This window comes from Aedes albopictus, chromosome 3, assembly GCF_035046485.1.
Source record: "Aedes albopictus strain Foshan chromosome 3, AalbF5, whole genome shotgun sequence".
In the NCBI taxonomy this organism is placed as follows: domain Eukaryota; kingdom Metazoa; phylum Arthropoda; class Insecta; order Diptera; family Culicidae; genus Aedes; species Aedes albopictus.
In genome coordinates, this window is record NC_085138.1 from 305,526,935 (window position 1) to 305,548,698 (window position 21,764).

At 38.5% G+C, this 21,764-nt stretch overlaps 3 protein-coding genes across 3 annotated transcripts in view; 2 read left to right on the forward strand and 1 right to left on the reverse strand.

The window, feature by feature from the left end:
* Nucleotides 1-21,764, forward strand: part of LOC134284091 (uncharacterized) — a 225,861-nt gene that overhangs the window by 34,062 nt on the left and 170,035 nt on the right. The gene's annotated exons all lie outside the window — the stretch shown is intronic.
* Nucleotides 1,305-21,319, forward strand: LOC115267434 (transferrin). The gene is made up of 6 exons (XM_029874428.2): nucleotides 1,305-1,527; nucleotides 11,633-11,723; nucleotides 11,812-12,233; nucleotides 12,299-12,977; nucleotides 13,041-13,189; nucleotides 20,292-21,319. Exons 1-6 carry the CDS (start codon nucleotides 1,449-1,451, stop codon nucleotides 21,194-21,196), a joined length of 2,325 nt encoding a protein of 774 aa, XP_029730288.2. The 5' UTR covers nucleotides 1,305-1,448; the 3' UTR covers nucleotides 21,197-21,319.
* The window catches only part of LOC109413065 (protein rotatin homolog), a 59,856-nt gene continuing 59,341 nt past the window's right edge, over nucleotides 21,250-21,764 (reverse strand). The window contains exon 9 of the mRNA XM_029857421.2: nucleotides 21,250-21,690. Coding sequence (XP_029713281.2) covers nucleotides 21,327-21,690 — 364 coding nt within the window. The 3' untranslated portion in view covers nucleotides 21,250-21,326. The remainder of the gene's footprint in view (nucleotides 21,691-21,764) is intronic.

Genomic DNA, 21,764 nt, shown 5'->3' on the forward strand with positions numbered 1-21,764 from the left:
TCACAGAACTTTGAATTGTAGCGGAAAAGAACCATTTAGTATGCGAATGAAAATTGGTGATAATTGTACAAAATCTTAAAAACCACTTATGTTTGTTTCTCATTCACAGTTAAAAGTAATGCATCGATTTTTATGAAATTTTGCACAAATAATAAACATACATCAAAGAATTGTCAGTTAACTTTTGGTCAATTTTTATTGATTCAGTACAGAGTTACTGCCGTACTTCTGTGTCCCGATTATTGCGGATACAGGCTTTATATTAAAATACTGCTGGTAAGCTCGACATCTAAAGAGTTTTGGAGATGCGTTCTATTGAGGCAAGTATAGGCAAGTTTGGGGCAAGTAAGCTATGAATTTGCCTTTTTTTCTTTGAGCCTAGTCTTGACAAGCCTTGACATTTGAAACATCGTCCTATCCTAACTAATTTTATTCAATAATACAATTGTATGCATATTATCAGAGAAGAGAAGGCCATCTCCCGAGTCAGAAATTGATAAATATTTCATGCTGTTGGTCGCGACACCTAGCGGTTGAAGCCACACTTTTTACACGGAAAATTTCAACCGTGTTGACACGAAAAAGCAAAGTACTTCGGAGGCAGGTACACCAACTCAAAAACTGATTCGCAAAAAAAATGTGTTTAACAAGAATGTATTTCGGGGACACAGTCAAAGTTGCTTATCTCCTGAAACCGTAAATAGGGTACGCGATGCAATAGTGATGGAAATATGTATGAAACCGTTATGATAATCAAGAATAATTGTTAAAACACCATTATTATGCTTTATAACAGCCTGCAATTGCAAAAACATCTTTGGTACGTGCACCATATTATTGCAATAGTGGTCGAAACAACAATTGATATGCTCTCAATGAAACAAAATTTCGAAGAATAAGATAATTTATCATCGATATGACGTCATCAGTTCATTAATTTTGATTATACCTGAAATAATCAATACACTTTGAGCCATGCAGTTGTTTTGACGTTTATACACGATGGAAACGAAATGGGTAGAAACAAAATAAATCGAGTCGACTTTTCACGCCTAAAATTTATCACTTTTCGTGTGTTCGGTTTGTTCTGAGATGCCCTTCTCTTCTCTGATATTATGGTCAACATTGTCTAGTTTCTAATAATACAAAAATCGTATGTTAAATGCAGTTATGTCAATATCTAAACGTTCTGACAATTTTCCCCCTCTCTACGGTTAATACTAATACGCGTTCCTGTTATCTAATCTACCTTACCGGGTTGCCGCCTTATCAGATAGCAAGCGGAGTCGACTGTTTGCTGCATTAGAGCCGAAACTGCCAGTTCAGTTTGGCGTAGCGTTTTGGAAGGACCATTTCAAAAGAATGATCGAATGAAGTGCGCGAAAAAAGTCAGTTGAAGGTGGATAAGATTGATTGAATAGAACTTGTAATCTACAGCGGAAGGCAGCATGGCAAGGACAATCAGTGCGGGAGTGCTAGTGCTTTTTGGACTATGCGTTTTGAGTGCAGTTAACGGTCAGCTAGTCGGTAAGTGTGGAATCAAGCATGATGTGCAAGAATAGGGTGCGGTCCACTTGAAAAAAAAAAAGTCGGTGAAGTGGCGCGTGAGGCTTGAATTTGAATATTGAACATCACCGATACACCATGTGATCTGCCGTTGTAGAAGATAAATGCAATGTCTCATCGAAGAAAAATGCTATATGCAAGATTACATAATTCTGTACAAAATATCCAGCTAACTTCGTGATTAATTTCGAACAAGCGGCTAGCATATCAAATGCTTCATATATGCTCGATAAGACCGGGAAACGGAATGGACAAGTGCTCAACCGAATCCATCGTTGCGGTGATGATAACGCCCTTATTACCGTTCAAACTTTCTGTGGCTTGATCGGTTCACACGAAAACATGCCAGAATAAATAACTGTCGTGTGGAATCATCGCGTTGCAGCAGTGGACTTCTTTCGAATTTTATACGTTGGCGATAAGATAAGATACACTTGGTTATTGTTTGACCCCACACCTATGCTATGTTAGGGTGAGTCATTACGACCGTTTTTATATATTAATGCTTATTGGGCACTTCAGAAAATAAGAACTTGACCAAATGTAACCCTTTCCGTTCCCACGGCTTTGAACGATGGGGCAAAAACCGCATCGAAGGGACGAATCTTGAAAACTGCTTAATACACGAATGAATGGACATTTCAACACTAAATCTTGATATAGGGGAATTTACGTATTTTCGACAGTTTTGTTCTCTTCGTCATAAGGGGTTTTTTGAAACCTGTTGATCTCAAAATTTGCCTCAAATCCTTCCCAACCCAGCTGAGTTATGTGCCCAAATTTTAGGCAATTCGGCCCACAAAAAACCCCCCATGATGAAGAGAACAAACTTGCCGATAATACCCTTTGTCACCCTAGTAGGAAAAGTCTTAACGTTTTTTTTATATTTCAATTTCAAAAATGAAGTAGTGATAAGAATTTTATGGATTATAGTGCTTACTTTCCACGGAATCGTTTGATGTTGATCGCTAATTGGCTTCTTTAACGGTGTTGAGATAATTCGATATTCTGAATCTGCATATCAAAAATCCAAATTTTCATGAATTTTGGTGCCCGGTAACCTATTTAAAAATCAATTTGAAGTATGTATGGGAGCGATTTGTCGAATAACCCCTCGTCGCAGTTTGTACTGGGCGAAGCTGTCAAACAGTTGCCCAGCTGTCAAAAGGTGATTTCTAAAAATCTCTTTGAAATTGATTTAACCTTTCAGGACGCGCGCCATCAAGCAACCGAAACTGCACCGCGCTCGCGCTGTATACGACGAGCGAGGATTTTTGGTAGTGTTGTACTTTTTACAACAGCGCGCGCGCTGAAGGGTTAAGGTGCCAAAATAAAGTTCTAAAAATCTGAAAAAAATCATAGTTGCTCAGAAAAAGGTGCTCTTTCGTATAAAATCAAAAAATCGATACATTTTTCAAAATTTAAAAACCCAATTAGGCACAATGTGACATATGATTTTTGGAAATTCGTGATGTTCAGAATGAGATGAATGTTTTTCTTTGAGATGAGGTTTTTCTTTCCAAGATTTGTTTTGATATGATCAATTTTGAACGAATATTCTCAAATTTTATAAGACGGTTCTTACGATTCTTATTTTATAAGACGTTATTCGAATTTCTTTTTCAAAACGTTTCTGGTAATTCAGGCTATTAATAATGAAATAGAAACTCAAAAATCCCATCTGCACCAGGAGATTTGAAAGGAGCAAAGCTATCAAGTGTTCACTCAATCGATTTTATAGTTTCAATACTCCGAGACGAAGGCAGGGAATCGTAACTACAAAAAAAAAGACATCAGGTTCATCCGAAGATGTAATATCCACACATCCATCCAGGGAAGTGTGTGCTGAATAAGCATTCCAGAACTTCCTCATCAGAGGAAGTCAGATCGCCATTTGGCAAACAAAGTTCGTTCACTCGGAAATCCTTAGATTTCGCAAGGATTTTGTTTAACCGACTGACTTCACTCAAACTGGAAACATTTGTACAAAGTGTTGATTTTCTTTTAACCTGGGCTTGTTAGGGGAATATCTATCTATCTATCTATATATATAAAAATGAGTTTGAAAACCCTTTGAGGCAACAAAACTCACGAACGGCTGAACCGATCAGGATGACTCTTGCATGGTTTGATTCGTATTCATGGTGGCAGTGTTTATAAGCAATAAAAGTTACGAAAATCAGCTGAAAAAGTAAGAAAATTTATGAACTAATGATTTTTTATGAACTGGGAGGAAAATCAACACGATCGTAATAAAAACGATCTAGAGTGCCGTGCTGAAATGAACCCAACAGTTGTCAAACCACCACAGCTTGGCAATACAAAGTTTGCCGGGACAGCTAGTCTGTAAATAAAAAGAAAATCGCGTTAAGTACTGTTCCTTTTAATTCCACTAAGAATTTGCATCCTTTGACAGATACGTATTTCGACCTCAACTGTAAGGTCGTCTTCAGTGTCTTGTAGTCGAGTCAAGTACAAGACACTGAAGACGACCTTACAGTTGAGGTCGAAATACGTATCTGTCAAAGGATGCAAATTCTTAGTGGAATTAAAAGGAACAGTACTTAACGCGATTTTCTTTTTTTTATTTATTTGTACAAAGGTTTTTCCAGCCGGATCGTTCAGCAGAACGGAGAGCTTTCCTGTAGGCCTTGCAAGCCGACCTGAAAGCCTCTGATCCAGCAGATCGTCGTCTGTTTCAACTCTTTCTACATTGTTTCCTGAGTTTCGCCGGATCAGAGTTCCACCAAGGGGTTCCTCTTGTGATCTTCACAGACCGTAGAGGGCATGCTTCTTCAAAAGCTTCCATGATGAAGGTCGTTGTAATATCAACGGCATTATTTAAATCACTTGGAGTGTCAATGGATGGTGAGTATCCATGAAATTTGGCCGCAACCAAATCAGTAAAAAGATCCCAGTTTGTTGACCGGGGATTCCTGAAACGCAATGTTTGCGAAGTAACATTTAAATGTTCAAAAAAGATGTAGCGATGGTCACCCTGATAAAAAGTATCATAAAAATACGATAAATTTTATTGTTACAACACCATTTTTTCGAAAAATATTCACCATTAAACGTATTGTAATTTACACAACACACTCACCATCACCCCTATTGTTCTATACCATTCGGCGAATGGTAAATGGCACTTTTACAATAAAAAATGGTGGTCGTTATGTATCTTAACCATAAAATTTTGAGAAAATTTTCATACACTTTTTCGTGAAAAACAATAGAATGTATTGTGTTTTTATGAGACATTTTTAGGGCAATTTTCAAAAGATAACAATATATCTTAATGTTTTTTCATTGTTCTTACAATACAAATACAATTAATTGAATGGCGTCAAATGAATCGTTGTTACAATAAAAATACAATAATATTTGTTGTTATTTGTAAGCAGTTTTCGTTTTGAAAATCCATAGAATTTATATTTCCCGCTAACATTTATATCCAGCATTTACAAGCACTAACGTCCGCCAGAATGATATGCACATTTTATGATAAGAATCAAACACTCTGATGTCTGTCTGGTATGTATTGCTTGGCAGCTGTTGATAAGATCTATCTTCAATCTTTTCAAATAACTGCCAAATATCACAAGTCAGACCTCAGGTCGTATGATCCATACCATAAATCGTTCACAATTCATGTGGCCATTAGTATCTGTAAATGCTGGAGAAAAATGTTACCGAGAAATATGAATTCTTGGGTTTTCCAAAGGCGAAATCTGTTTACATAACAACAAATATTATTGCATGTTTATTTTAACATCGGTTCAACTGACCCCATTAAACTAATTGTATTTGTATTGTTATCAAAGGTAGTTTACTATTTACTAGATTCCTTTAATTTATTGGAAAACATTAGAAAAATCATTGTTCATCTTTTTCTTGTCTTAACATCCTCACTTGGCTAAACCTGCTTTTCAGCTAGTTTTCTATAAGTACTTCCTCAGTTATTCATTGAGAGCTTCCTTTGCCAACACGGCTTGACGTCTGTCAGTTTTAGCGAATAACATTCGATAACCGAAACATCTACTGTACTCAAATTTAAAACGAAAACTATAAAAAATATGTCAAGTGATTTTGTATTTGATTATACAAACATGATCCAAGCAACAATAATACTTATTGTTATTTATTTGTTACAAATTGTTTTTAAGTGTAATTGAGAAATAAACTCTTTTTTAATAAAAAGTCCATGAGAACTTTTCAGGTACTTTTGCTTGATTTCTATTGTAAAAAGTAACAATATATCTACTATGTGTTTTATTGTGAACAATAAAACCAGTTATTTGTTAATAATATTTACCATGTAATGAATGGTAATTTTTTATCCGGGCAGATAAAGATTCTTCATCTGACACATGCCAATGGACTACCCGCTTTGCGCGCAGCCACAGTTGATCAGCAGGAGTGAATCAATTTAATTTTGTATGGCGAAATGCATCTACACTTGAATTACTTGAAATACAAAGCTTTTCCCGAAAAAATATTTGGTAGGCTTAATAGCGGTCACCATTGTGCACAACCACTACCAAATATTTTTTTAATGTGTTCCACTTTGAAGAATTTGCCTTTAGATGGTATTCGCCATACAATATTTTTGCGATTTACTTTTAGCGATTTTTCGCGCATAGAAGCTAGCGGTCGAAGCGGAGAGTAGGAAAACAACCGATGTAGTTAATTCATTGGTCAGATCGTGACTAATTCTACTAGAGCAAAGCGTTATGTCTAACACTTCCTCTCTAGCAGATACCATGAAGGTTGGGTGGTTGCCTATGTTAAGTAATGCAAGATCTGTATTACTTAAGTACTCCATCAAACTGGAGCCTCTCAAGTTAATGCCTGAGCTGCCCCAGATGATATGGCGAGCATTAGCATCACTGCCAACAATTGGCTTCTTAACCGGTGTTGAGATAACTGCATATTCTGAATCTGCATTCCAAACTGAGCAGAAATCCAAATTTTCATGATTTTCGGTACCCGGGAACCTATTTAAAAATCAATTTGAAGTTTGTATGGGAGCAATTTGTCGAATCACCCCTCGTTGCGTATTGTACTGGGCGCAGCTGTCAAGCAGTTGCCCAGCTGTCAAAAGGTGATTTCAAAAAATCTCTTTGAAATTGATTTTAGGTACCAAAATTAACTTCTAAAAATCTGAAAAAAATCATAGAGGCTCAGAACAAGGTGCTCTTTCGTATAAAATCACAACATCAATACATTTTACAAAATTTAAAAACCCAATTAGCGGAAGGCCTTTTGAAGTGCAGTATGCGATGACTTGTTTGAAAGCATCCGTATGGGATGGTTCATCATGCGATAAATAAACCGAACAATAGACGTAATTCCTGTTGAGGTTTCCAACAGATACATCAATTGTAATAGCACATACATTTCTAGTAGTTAGTTCAGAGATGAGTGTAGCAACTATTGCGTTGTTGACAAGCACACAGGCTCGAGGCATGATACGTGAGTTTTCCATTTCATGTTTACTGAAAGTAGCAAACACCGGGTTCACAAGGTTTCCTAGATAGAAATTCCCCTTACGGAAGTAAGGTTCTTGGACCAAAGCCACTTGGGCCGAACCATTTTGCATAAGTCTGCAAAGATTGATTGTTGCTGTTCTTTTATGCTGAAGATTGATCTGAGCTATCCTAACCGTAGCCACTACCCAAACTAGACAAGATTAAACTCTTCGCAACAACAGCACAACAAAGAACATCAGCAACAAAACCAGAAAAAACGCCAAAGGCGAGGATACACAGAATACACTGTGGAAATCGCATAATGCGAAACCATATAGGTGAAAATTTAAACTAATTAACAACATCTTCATAATTCCGTCTTCATTTAGCCTCAAGTGAGACTAAAGAAGGGCAGCCGATTGTCTCGGAGAATCACAAGGTCCACTGCACCATTGCTCCGGTTAGCGCAGTAAGGGCAACATACTGTGGAGGGCGCCCTGGTACTCCACAGGCTCCGTTTACGGTTAGGTTTTTATTAGACCTTCCTAGCCATTCATTCCTAGGCACGGTAAGCATGAAGCCGCATCACACCATGAATTAGGGGTCACCTGTTGGCGGACTCTTACCACCGGAACAGGCGGTCCGTAGTGTTATTCTTAGCCAATTGAGACAATCGCTACCGACACTACACAGCTATCTAGGCTGATCGAGAAAAGAAGTTAATATTGATGATCAACTTCATACGGGCCCGAACAGCCACTGCTCTAAGGATTCAAAAAAAAACCGGGTTCAGGGTTGTTTTTTCAAAAACCCCTGCAGAAATTCCACGGATATTTTTTCATGATATTTCTAATCTGAATTTCCCCACTAGGCTTAGTGTACCAGTTATAGTACCTCAAATTCACCATAGTTGATTTCAACCTTTAATGATGAAAATCAGCAAGAAAAAAATGTGAACAACAGATCATGTTCACAAAAGATGGTTGCAGTCATTCAATTTTCACAATTTGCTCAAACTTTGATAGAAATAAATAATTTTTCTTAACTTTTCTGCTTCCTTGAAACATCTATTTCACCATAGTGTACCAGTTATGGCTAATCCCATAAGAAATGCATGTAAATAGTGCGAAGTGGAACCCAAATTAACAAATGTGTCCATAGCTAGTACATGGTTCCTATCATTGGCACACGTTGTAATAAATACTTAAAGTAGTTTTGGCTCAGTTTCTATATTTTTCCTGTAAAGCTTGACAACTAATCCATCATTTGATACATCGATGACATTCGTCGGTCTTCTTCTTATTTTTGTTTAACCGTACGTGTTCTTAGGTACATAGTGCGATATTTTCTTGGAATCTAGGAAAACAATAAAAATACTCTCAAGAAGCCAAGAAATATAGCGTTCAGCTAAGATTCCGTAAAAAATGGGGATAAGATAAAGTTTCTTCCATAAAAATTCGTTTAGAAATGCTACAAACCAAGCATTTTTTCAATGATTAAAAACATTTGAAACAACTTCTACGAGAACTACCTCAGACATTTCTTCATAAGTTATTCTTGGGAATTTATCAGGAATTTCTCCACGATTTCCACCATGACTTTACTTAAGGAAACCAAGGCACCTTTTTGCCTCATGAATTTTATCGAAAGTTTTGTAGAGATTTCAACAGGGAATACTCCAGAAATTATAATAGCACTTTTTCCAGAATTTGTAAGAATAATTGCTCCACAAAAATCAACTGGACATTATACCTCGAGTGTTCAACAGAAACCATTCTGAGCACTCTGTGATTTCTTGGAACCTGAAAAAAAAAATCATTCATGGATTTTATTGTACAATTCATTAAAAGTTTTTTGTGGATTTCGTCAAGACTTTAACGATGTTGTTTTTTTGTTCGTATTCTTCCAAAGAATGAAATGAATCCACAGGAAAAAAACAGTAGAAAAATTAAAAAAAGTATTATCAGGATCCGTTTTGAAAAAAAAATAAAATAAAATTGGAAACCAAAATTTTGAATAGTGAATTTGAGAGACTTGATGTAGCTTAAATATATCTACAAAAATTTCCCTGAGCTGATTCCACACACTTGTCCTATCACGGTGCTTCATTTACCGTTATTATCAAAAAAAATATACCATCAAAACCTGAAACGCCATTCTCTTTCTTTATCATTCCTACACCTCTGGACAAATTTTTAAAAAAATCGTTAGACGAAATTTTGAATTACGCCCTTTTAAAGGGCCTAACCCCTAAAAAATCAGGGTTTCTATAGAAAAACATCATATTTCATAACGGAAGCATGCTTCTGCCAACAAAATTTGAAACGCCATTCTCTTTCTTTATCATTCATACACCTCTGGACAAATTAAAAAAAAATCGTTAGAAGAAATTTTGAGCTACGCCCTTTTAAAGGGCCTAACCCCTAAAAATCGAGGTTTCTATAGAAAAACGTCATATTTCATAACAGAAGTATGCTTCTGCCATCAAAACCTGAAACGCCATTTTCTTTCTTTATCATTCCTACACTTCTGAACAAATTTTTAAAATAATTTTTCTATAGAGACCCTGATTTTTTAGGGGTTAGGCCCTTTAAAAGGGCGTAATTCAAAATTTCGTCTAACGATTACTTTAAAAATGTATCCAGAGGTGTAGGAATGATAAAGAAAGAGAATGGCGTTTCAAATTTTGTTGGCAGAAGCATGTTTCCGTTATGAAATATGATGTTTTTCTATAGAAACTCTGATTTTTTAGGGGTTAGGCCCTTTAAAAGGGCGTAACTCAAAATTTCGTCTAACGATTTTTTTTAAATTTGTCCAGAGGTGTAGGACTGATAAAGAAAGAGAATGGCGTTTCAGGTTTTGATGGTATATTTTTTTTGATAATAACGGTAAATGAAGCACCGTGCCTATAGGTATAGGGGTAGGCGGGGCATTATGGACACCCGAGGCAGAATGGACACCCTCAATATTTTGAAATATGCGAACTTTTTTGAACTTTTAATGAATGGAGAATATAGTCCATTTGTCTAAAACGTAGTTTCAGGAAAGAAACATTCGAAATTAAAATTAAACTTGATTTTACACGAAAAAGTTGCGTCCTCCGTTTTTTGTGCATGGAAATTATAATTTTCACACCATCTAAAATAAGGTTTAGTGATTAATTTATTGCAGGTCGATTAAAACCTGATATTTCTAGAACACATGCAAGTAGTTTTGCTGTATGTACATGCTTAACATGTTTATATTTACTTCTTTATTATATCAAAAATCAAGTTTGGAAATATCTTCTGCTGCTGGGGCAAAATGGACACTCACCTTTTTGAAAGAAGCGGCAAGGGAAAAGTATAACCTAAATCACAAACCAACCAAATTCTTCGATTTCAGTATATTTTCGGTTAAATGTTCATTATAGTAGACATAGGGTGAAACAAATTGGTCAAAAAACGACAGCAGTGGAAAATAGTTGTTCTAGGCACAGCTGTACATGCCGACAAAAACGAAGCTTTATCCAAAACAGCCTGAATTTAAATTAACTGAACAAAAATGAACTGCTTCGGCGTATTATTCATCCATAATAGTTGTTTTGTAATGAAATTACTTTGCAGGTGTAAATAATGTACGAAATTCGTAAAAGTCTCATGGTGTCCATAATGCCCCATGGGGGTGTCCATTCTGCCCCGTATGCTTGAAGACGGTCATGAAAAACTAACATTTTTCATAACATTTTTTGAAGTGGATAAACCATTTTTCTTCGTGAGCATTCTTATGCAATAGATGCTAAATAGACTTTAAAAGGATACATGTATCAAAAAACTAAACTTTTTTGACATCTTGCCAGGTAAAATTGGAAAAAACCTTAGGGTGTCCATATTGCCCCGCCTACCCCTACCCACGCAAATAAACGTAGTCACGCCTCTGTATCTGCTATTTTATGTTGATTTCGCCGATTTCGCTATGTTTTATAAAAAGCGTGATGAAAAACGACACAAATAGGGTAGCGAACCACTTGGGCAGCGGTTGGTATTTTGGGCACTCTTCGCTATAACTCAGTCACTCAATCAATTCCAAACCAATCGACTAGAAATTTTGTACACGGCTAGATACTATACGTACATATCTCATTGCGTTCCAAAAATTGTGTCAATTGGTTCAGAATTAGTTGAGTTGAGCAGAAAAGTGCCCAAAATAGGACCCCTGCCGAGGTAAAATTGAGCATGAATTTAGCGAGTAGTGATTGAAAATCAAAAAACCACTGTATCTCACGAAAAACAGCCTGGTATTCGCTGACAATAGACAAGTGATTATAGTCTGTTGTAAGTAATATTTGTAGAGTAATCAACGGAAGAGTTGAAAAAAAAACGTTTAAAAACTACTTGAAATGCCCTATTTATGACAGTTATTCCGAGGAGATTACTAAAGAATAATAACAGAAAAAATAGAATATCTTGGACAAATCAAATGAAAATTTCAAACAGGAAAATTACTTTTCTCGCGTAGAAATGGACCTGACTGCATTACAGTGTGACCCACCCTAGCGCAACATACTTCGCCCTACGAATAATACCTATCCGCATGTATATGGCTTTTTATTGCAGATAGAATATGTGCTAGCACCAAGTTCTCCGAACAATGTCTACAACTACAAAGGGGCAATCCGGAAGTGGTATGCGTCACAGTTCAGGACAGGTATGAGTCGAACAGTTTGCTCAACAGCACAAACAAAATTATCTAAAGCATGATTAATATATTGTTCGCCCTAACTTCCATGATACAGCATCGAGTGCGCCCAGCGAATTCGTAATGGCACAGCCGACATGGGAGTGTTCAGCGCGGAAAGTATGCTACAGTTGGCAACGCTCGCTTGGGATGGCATCACCGTTGTGAAGGAACTTCGACACAATGATCGCACCCGGGAAGTCGTTGACTTCCGCTCAGTAGTTGTGGTCTCTTCGCAGCATCAAGGTGGAGTAGACGGTCTGCGTAATAAGAAGTTCTGCCATCCGGGATTGCACTATGGACGCCAGCAGCGGTGGAGCGAAAGGTTTCTGAAGCACTTTGAACGATTGGTCGTTCCGGCTTACTGTGCGGATTTGGAAAATGCAGCGGAAATTGAAACGGCTGCGCTGTCGAGCTTCTTCCAGTCCGCCTGTCGACCGGGCAAGTGGTCCAACGTACCGCAGGAGGATGCCAACTTGAGTAAGTATACGTACAGATGAAAACCTCTAGGACATTACAACTGATTTTTCGATCATTCCACGTAGAATCCAAATATCCGAATCTCTGCGAATTGTGCCAGAATGCCAACCAATGCACGTACGACACCTCGACAACATCCAGTCACCGAGCAGCGTTGCAATGCCTACGTTCCGGAGGCGATGTCACCTACGTATCCCAGCAGGACGCAATCGAATTCTTCGACGCCAACAATGACATTGTTAACGACTATGGCTTCTTGTGCCCGAATGGAACCATTGAAGCGATAACCGGAAACAGTAACCCATGCTCGTGGTTGACACAACCATGGCCGGTGATCTTGTCGACGGCCAATCGAGCCATCGAAATCTCCGCCCGAATTGACCGTTGGCTGCGACCTACCTCCAACTCGAACTGGGAACAAGCTATCCAGGAAATCATCACTCAAGACAGTCGCACCGCTGTTTCGGTTGGATCGATTCAAGCGCCGATCGACTACCTGCGTCCGTACCGTCAGCTGCCGATTCCATCGGATCTTTGCCAAACCACATCTCGCTGGTGTACCACGTCACCGGAGGAGAAAGACAAATGCGAAGTTTTGAGGACGGCTGCCTTAACGACAGGAATTTTCCCCACTATCGAATGCGTTGATCCCACTACCAGCCGGATGTCCTGTTTGAATGAAATTTCCAACAACCGAGCAGATTTCACCGGAATTGATTCGAACTTCGGATACCTTGCTAGACAGTGAGTAGGAAAACTAGTTGTCCAGCGTTCGGAATATCATGCTTTTTTTTCTCTTCTTTCTAGCCCGTTCAACCTGACGGCAGCGATGTTCCAGGAAACCGAAAAGGAGAAGTACTCATCGGTTGTAGTGTTGGTGCGAGCTGAAAGTCGTTTCACCCGATTTGAGAATCTGCGAAATGCCAAAGCCTGCATTCCGGAATTTGGCGGAATCGGTAAGTTGCTTATTATGAAAAATGAAGCTACATGCTTGAATTATTACTTTGACACTGCAAGAATCAGCATACCTAAAATAACTTTACCAATTTTGAATGATTAATTATCACTTGGGAAGTATTAAACACGGATGCTCTTTTTGAACCTCCGAGGGTGTTCACTATGCCCACCTCCAAAACGCAGTTCACTGTTTGACGCGATTATGAACACAGGAAATTCGCCAATGTCACCAATGGCCTTTTGACAGTCATTGTTCAAATAATGAGTATTTGTTGAAGGTACACATAAACTGCGTATTGTGCTAGATTTGGAGGCAAAATGCAGGATCTTTTCGTACGGAAGAATCCAACTTCTCCTGCCCCTTGTAGCATGTTTTAATGCATGGCTCGTTACACTATCAAAGACTTTCTCTCACGGAATAATCCTCACAGGATCCCGAGAAACTTATCTGAACGCGACCAGTCTCAGTAGAAATATCACAAAGGATTCAGGGAGAAATCCTGAAAATTCCCGGAAGAAAACGCTGGAAGAATCCCAGAGGGAACCCTAAAAAGAACCCCGATCTTGGACGGAATCCATGAAATAACCCTGAAGTAATCCCGAAAAATCTGAAGATGAGCCCTGGAAGAATCCTTAAAAGAATCTCAGATGAAAACCTCGAAGTAATCTCAGAAGATGTGTAGGAAGGAATCCCGAGAGAACCCGGTGAAGAAATCCTGAAGGGATTCCTACCGAAATTTAAAAAGAAAATACCGGAAGGATTCCCAGGCGGTCCAGATTTTTTTCGTAATGGAATTTTGTTTGACTTCTTTGGGTAAAGAGTATCTCCGTGTCTGCTACACGATATACGCATGCAAAATGGTCATTGGCAGAAGAAGCACTCAGTTAATAACTATGAAAGAGCTCATAAGCTGAGAAGCAGGCTTTGACCTATTCGAGACGTTACGCCAACAAAAGAAGAAGAGTCCTAATGGAATACTGAAAATTACGACCGCAGGAATTACTAAAAAATTCCCGGGAGGAATACCGAAAAGTTTCAATAAATTAATTCCGAGTGGAACTTCTTCGAGAAAGAATCATCGGCATAATCCTGGAGGAATCCCAAAATAAATCCCTATTGAAAACACGGAAAGAATTAATAAAGGGACAACATCCTGAAAGTAATCCTGGGGAAATCAATAAAGACATCCCAAGAGAAATTTATGAAGGAATCCTTGGTGAAGCATGATTTGTCACAGTTGGGCCGTTACGCCAAAAAATGAAATAAAAATAACCCTGTAGGAATATCAGATAATATCCCTGGAAAAATCCTGGAAGAATTTCCTGAAGAGATTCCGCGAGGAATCCCTATACAACTCCCGAAAAACTTCAATCGCATCAATGAATGAATCCCAGGTGGAATTTCTCGCGGAATTTCAGAAAAAAAAAATCCTTGACATAATTCTGGAGGAAGCCTTAATAAAATCCCAAAAGAAATCCCTAATGAAAACACGGAAATGATCAATGACGGGATCCCGGAAAGAATCCTGAAGGAATCTTAAGGAAAATCGTTAAAAGAATACCGAAAAAATGTACGAAATCCTTAAAATAATCTCGGGAGAAGTCAGTCCCTAAAGTCTAAAGAATTCCCTGAAAAAGATCCAGGATAAATCCCCAAAGAACTCCCTAAATTAATCTAAAGAGAAAATGCCGGAAGAAATCAATGAAAGAATGTCGTAGGAATTCCGGGAGGAATCGCTGAAGAAATCCCGGGAAGAATCTTTGAAAAAATCTCTGAACGAATCTCGGAAGGAAATTCTAAAGAAAACCCGCTGAAAATCAATAAAGGATTCCCGGGAGATATCAAGAAATTTATTCTAAATAGATCACAGAAGGTGTCCAGAGAAAACTCCAGGAACAATCCTGGATGAATCTCTTATGGAATCTTGGGAATAATCCGTGGAAGAACCCGGAAGGAATTACTGAAGAAAACCTTGAAGGAGTGCCGATTCTAAAACGATTCTAAAAAATAATCCTGGACAAATCCTTGACAAAATTATGGACAATCCCTGAAGGAAACCCGGAAAGTCTCAAAAGAGAAATCCCGGAGAGAATTCCGAAAGCAATTCCAGGCGATAATGCTGAAAGAATCTTGCGAAAATGCCGGAAAATCCCTGAAAGAATCCCGGCTAAAATGAATGAAAAAATACCGGAAGGAATCTCTGAAGAGGAGGAATGCCAGATGGAATGTGGCACGAGGAATGGCATATGGCATATGTGGAGGAATCCATGACGGAAACCCAGAAGACATGTTCAAAGAAATGGGGCACGTTTGGTGTAGTACTAGATTTGTAGTAATGAGCTGAATTTTAGTATGGTGAGAAGGTCAATAGGACGCAATCAGTGAAGAACTAGATTGAAAGTAGTGAGCTGGATTTTTGTATGGTGAGATGATCAGTTCTCCATTTCTGTAATGAAATGGTACAAACAGCGCGGGTTATATGATTTCTTGACTAATTTGATGCTATTTGAGCAAAAGTTTGGATAACTGTGTTGTTGTATAATTTATTTCTTGCAACTTCAACAACACAGTTACCGTCGTTGGGGGTGAGAATGGGTCAAAAAAGGATACTCAAAGATTGTTTGTTAAATAGCGAATGCAGTTGAAGTCGGAATAACTTTTTATTTGGTATGCATACTCTTCTATATAGTAATGATAGTTTAGCAAGAAAGTATCACATTATATGCATTGTCTACTAAACTACAAATGATTGAAAATTGACCCAATCTCACCCCTTAGAGGGGGTGAGAATGGGTCAAAGTATTCGAAGTCGCCTAACTAACAATACAAGTAAATTTTATTGATCATATCTAGTAAACCTACTTAAAATACAATGTAACCATGACGAATAAAAACATAGGTATTTTTAAAAGATGATTAATCCACCTAAAAGGGCTAACACAATCGAAAACATGGTTGAAATTTAATAAAATAAGGTTTGTATGTTGTATTAGTATTTTTAGCCACGATAATCATCCTTTTTCAAAGTTTCAACCTCCATGAGAGGAGGGGCGGGGGGTATTACATTGAGGGAGAGGTGCATTGAAAAATTTATTAAAAAAAAAAAAAATTCGACGTTCGTTCGTCTTCCGATATTGTGTCATGTTACCGGTTTTATGGAACCGGTATTTCCTGAATGCCACTACCATCTGGTAGTTTCACGATATTTCCTTAAAATTTAAAAATGAGTGGAGAAGAAAAACGCTGTCAAGTCTACTTTGTGAGCTTACGATATTGCAGTACACTAAAGAGTAGCTGATGATCAGAGGAGCTGTCCAAACGCATGGATACATTGTTATAAATGATTTTAGACAATAAACGTATGAACACACTCGCTTGACACTCCTTCAACATATTTTCGAAAAAAAAGTGCTTTTATGAAGATACGGTAAACATGGCACCACTTTAACGTCAAATGGGGACTGGATAACAAGTTAAATTTTTATTTAAGGTTATGTGCACTCGATAACTTGCTTGACCCAATCTCACCCCCATTCTTAATATTTAGACATAGGGTCGAAAATATTGAATTTTTAAATAAAAAGTGCATTGACAGCCCACTTTTTTCGTTGCCTCAACCAGGTAATACCTACAGCTAATCTCTTATAAGAACATTTATGGTTAGGTACTTGTGTGAAACATTACGAAGGAGAAATTTTTTGAGAGTGATTTACTAGTAGTTTCATCATATAAGTTTAGCCACAACTTTAACAAAAAACGATTATTGCTAAACATCTTATTCTGCATCATGACGTGTGAAAACATCTTCTGTTTGAAATCATATAAAGTTTTCAATATAAATTGGCGATAGTTAATGAGCTATTTCAAATTTTATGTTTCTCCGTTTTGACCCATTCTCACCCCCCAGACCCATTGTCACCCCCATCGACGGTACCCAAATTTTTGCTCAAACAGCATTAAATTAGGCAAGAAACCACATAACCCATGCTGTTTGCACCATTTCATTGCAGAAATGGAGAACTGATCATCTCACCATACAAAAATCCAGCTCACTACTTTCAATCTAGTACTTCACTGATTGCGTCCTATTATCCGTTTCTGCAAAGAAATGGTGCAAAAAGCGTGGGTATTATGATTCCTTGCCTAATTTGATGCTGTTTAAGCAAAACTTTGGATAACTATGTTGTTTATGTAAAAAGAAAATCGGGTTAAGTACTGTTCCTTTGAATTCCACTAAGAATTTGCATCCTTTGACAGATACGTATTTCGACCTCAACTGTAAGATCGTCTTCAGTGTCTTGAACTTGACTCGACACTTGACAAGACACTGAGGACGACCTTACAGTTGAGGTCGAAATACGTATCTGTCAAAGGATGCAAATTCTTAGTGGAATTCTAAGAAACAGTACTTAACCCGATTTTCTTTTTACTTACAAATATTCCCTTAACAAGCCCAGGTTGATCATCATTATGTTGTTTATGTTGCAAGAAATGGAGAAAACAACAACACTGTTGCCCAAAGATTTGCTCAAACAGCATCAAATTAGGCAAGGAATCATAATACCCACGCTTTTTGCACCATTTCTTTGCAGAAACGGAGAATTGACCTTCTCACCATACTAAAATTCAGCTCATTACTACAAATCTAGTACTTCACCGATCTGTCCTATTGTAACAGAAAAGTTTTGTAGTGTTCAACAACTGCATCGTGTCCCACGTTGGGCGACATATTAGGGACAACTACTAGCAGAACCCTACAAAAAATGCTCATTTTAGTTTCCTTATCGGGCTCCACGTTTTGGCACTTAGATACAAAAACTAATGTCGTTTTCGTTTTTGCGGCGGTGCTACACCGCTTCGTGCTACCCTCTTACCCTCTTACCCTTACCCCTCTGGTTCGACACGTTTTAATACGACACTTTTTAATTCGTACCCCGCTTATACGACACATGTCGAATTAAAAAGTGTTCAAATGTCACAGCGATGTACACTGTAAATTTATGGCACAAATTTCCCGAATGGAGGAGAACGTGCCTCTAGAGCCGACCTACTGATAGTGCTGCCTCGAACCAGCCAAGGGCTGAAAGTCTCTCTAATAAAGACAAATCAATCAATCAATGAGTTAGTGCTATTCAACACCCAAATCGCCTGGAGACCAACCGGAATGAACTGAGGATGGCAACAATCGTAGAAAGAACGAGCTTTTCATTCGCGCCACCGCAATATTTGATGAAATTATATTTCATAACAAATCCGGAAATCAAAACATAAATAAAAATAGAGTTGCCAAATTTCAATGAGCATGGTGGTGTAGGGTGACCAGTTTGTCGAATTAAAAGTTTACCCCGGTTATACGACAACAGTCGGTGTCGTATTAGCGGGGTAATACGGTACACTTTTTGCTGAATAAACGAACATTTTCAGTGCAGTTGCATTGGTGTGCGTGTATAAACACCAAAATATTGACAATTTTGCAAACACTGATTGGTAGAGACGGTGTGCACCAGTTACACTCCCGATTTTTTGAGTGCTACACTATCATGCGCGGAACAGAATAAGTGCTGCACCGGTGTACCACGAAAATCAAAAACGAACATTTTCGGTGCAAAAGTGCTACACCGGTGTAGCTCCACCGCAAAAACGAAAACGACATAAAATGGAACATTACAAATGCATAAAACACAATACCTACAAACTATAGATAGTAGAGTAAACATAGATCCGTCGATGATGAATCCGTTGTATCCAAACGAACTGTCAAAATTTGTATCCAAACGAGCATGACGTCACGATTCCAACAACAGCAATGGGTCGCATGACGTCATATTCAACAGTCGCACTCCTGAAAAATGCTATTCGCACGCTTGAAACATTTCACTCAGTGATGTCCGCAGATCTATGTTTACTCTACTATCTATACTACAAACTAAGAACTTGCAACACAGAACATAAATCTTGCCCTGTTATCCAAATGAATAACGAAGTCCAATCCAGGTTGACGAGGTTTCATTATTGTTCTTGATTCATCAGTCAATCCGGTAATCGTATTTTTTTCTGGCGGGTTGCCTTTTGTTTGCAGCATTAGTTACTTACATAGCTTTTGTTTTATTTATGAATTTCTTATCCTAAGGGGGCATTCTGATTCGGGCAACAACACAAGACCATCTGTCGTTTGATGTCTGTGTTAGGGGAAGGGTTGCGTATTTTGTACTGGATCGCTACTCAAATGGCTGGAGCGCTACAAAAGCGCATTAAAGGCAGGAACAGATTACAAAAAACAGTATCACATACAAAATAAACAGACGAAATGTTCACAACAATTTACAAACGTAACAAAATTTTAGAAAAAAAAAAACTATGAAGAAATTTAAGAGGAAATTTTGAAAGAATAGGACAGATCGGCGAAGTACTAGATTTGTAGTGATGAGCTGAATTTTAGTATGGTGAGAAGGTCAATTCTCCGTTTCTGCAATGAAATGGTGCAAAAAGCGTGGGTATTATGATTCTTTGACTAATTTGATGCTGTTTGAGCAAAACTTTGGGCAACAGTGTTGTTGTTTTCTGCATTTCTTGCAACATAAACAACACAGTTATCCAAAGTTTTGCTCATACAGCATCAAATTAGCCAAGGAATAATAACACCCACGCTTTTTGCACCATTTTATTGCAGAAACGGAGAATTGAACTTCTCACCATACTAAAATTCACTTCATTACTACAAATCTAGTACTACACCGAACGTGTCCCATTACGGGAGGTTTTTTTTGGGAATACCGGGAGAAACTTTTGAAAGAATCCTAGAAGGAATTCCTGGAGAAATCCATAGAAGAATACTTGAAAAGACCATAGGAAGACCGCTGAGTGGAATACTGGGAGTAATTTCAGGATCAAACCAAGGTTAAGATATCAGAAAAGCATAATTATATTACTTGAAATTTGACTCTTGAACCTCGATTGTCATATGTAATCTTCGCAGCAACAACGTTTGCGCCACCTAGCGCCCCTACAAATCATAAGTTTTTACCTTTACTTTTCTATAAATACAAATTCTACAGATTTCGATGTATATCGCTAATGCCTTACTTTCTGAATTATTCCAGCTTCGATTTCGTTCATAAACGTTGGTAAAACTCGTGGCATTTTCGATCAGCACGAATGTGACTATGGACGTTTGTTGGGAGATTTCTTCAGCGAATCGTGTGCGCCTGGATCTCGCGATAGTTTGCATGATCCTCGAGGAGAAAACCCTGAATCGCTTTGCTCGTTGTGCCACGTCCCGGTTCGGCCACAAGATCCAGTCCCACTGGCATCCAGAGACGGTGACAGCGATGATGGAACAGAAGATTCAACTGCTCTGCCCGATGAGCTGGAAGATCAACCGCAGGAGGTTCAAGGCAAAGCCGAAGTCGAAGTGACCATCGAAAGGAATATCAACTGTGCTGCTAACGTCAATAACCCCTTCTACGGTACCCGTGGAGCGCTGAATTGTCTGGTTCAACAGGGTGAAGTGGCAATTGTTGAAGTTCAGAACTTGGCAGAACATGCCCGGGTTTTGAACATTAATCCGAACGACTATCGAGTTCTTTGTCGAAATGGATCACTCGCTGCCTACCCAGGATTCCAGGTGGACGAAGATTGCTATCTTACAACAATCGTCGATGGTGAAATTGTGGTCCGACGTCAGTCGTCCAAGACGGCTGGAATCATCAACGCACTTAGCTCGTTGGATATCTACTTGCAAAATGATCCCGACTTCCGAATGTACAACATCTTCGGTGGAGTTAAGAATTTATTGTTCGAGGATTCGGCACTGGGTTTGGTCTCCCCACAACACGCAGAACTGGGACATGCAGTGCAGAACTACATTCGACTGTTTGAGAACATCGAAGATTGCACAAGTGCAGGCATCAGCACTACGACTGTGGATCCGAATAAAGGCGCCATTTTCACCATAAATATTTTCATGGCAGTGCTGTTCGTTGTCTACAGCATCATTCGAGGTTAACTCAAGACATAGGATAGTTCTTTCGCAAATTTTCACAAGCCATTTTTTCAGAATTCATTTAACTGTACAGTTGTATTATTTTGTAACGAGAAGCGTTAATAAAATCTAAATCGATCCTAAAAACTAGTTGTTATGCATTCAAGAGATTTACCACTATTGTAAGCACATTGAAGAGATCATCATCTTCGCACCGGTCCAGCAGAGACCGCTGTCTGAGCAAAGCGTTCAATCGCCTCGGTATGGGACTACTCTTAATGGCAGCTTTGCCTTTGAAATTGTTGGCAATCATTTTCCAAATAGAACTTACCACAAGTAGCTGCTCGGTCGAATCCGTGCCATCGAGGACGTCTTTCAGTGCGTACATGTAGTCCTGGGAAGCGAGCAAGGCCGGGCGGTTGTTGTTGACAAACGACATGTTGCGCATTATCTCTAGCGAGAAGCGTCGCAACTCGGGCGTGGACTTACGAATGAGCGCCCCCAAAACCGTGAGATGTCTGTGAAAAGCAAAATGGAAAAATAGGTAATAATAATACAGATTGAGTACAACCTGCGCTTGTTTTTTTTTTGC

Excerpts from the sequence above, each read along its gene's own strand:
- LOC115267434 (XM_029874428.2), top strand. The coding sequence starts at position 1,449 with ATGGCAAGGACAATCAGTGCGGGAGTGCTAGTGCTTTTTGGACTATGC. Across the intron at positions 12,978-13,040 it reads TTCGGATACCTTGCTAGACA|CCCGTTCAACCTGACGGCAG; the intron begins GTGAGTAGGAAA and ends TCTTCTTTCTAG. Across the intron at positions 13,190-20,291 it reads TCCGGAATTTGGCGGAATCG|CTTCGATTTCGTTCATAAAC; the intron begins GTAAGTTGCTTA and ends GAATTATTCCAG.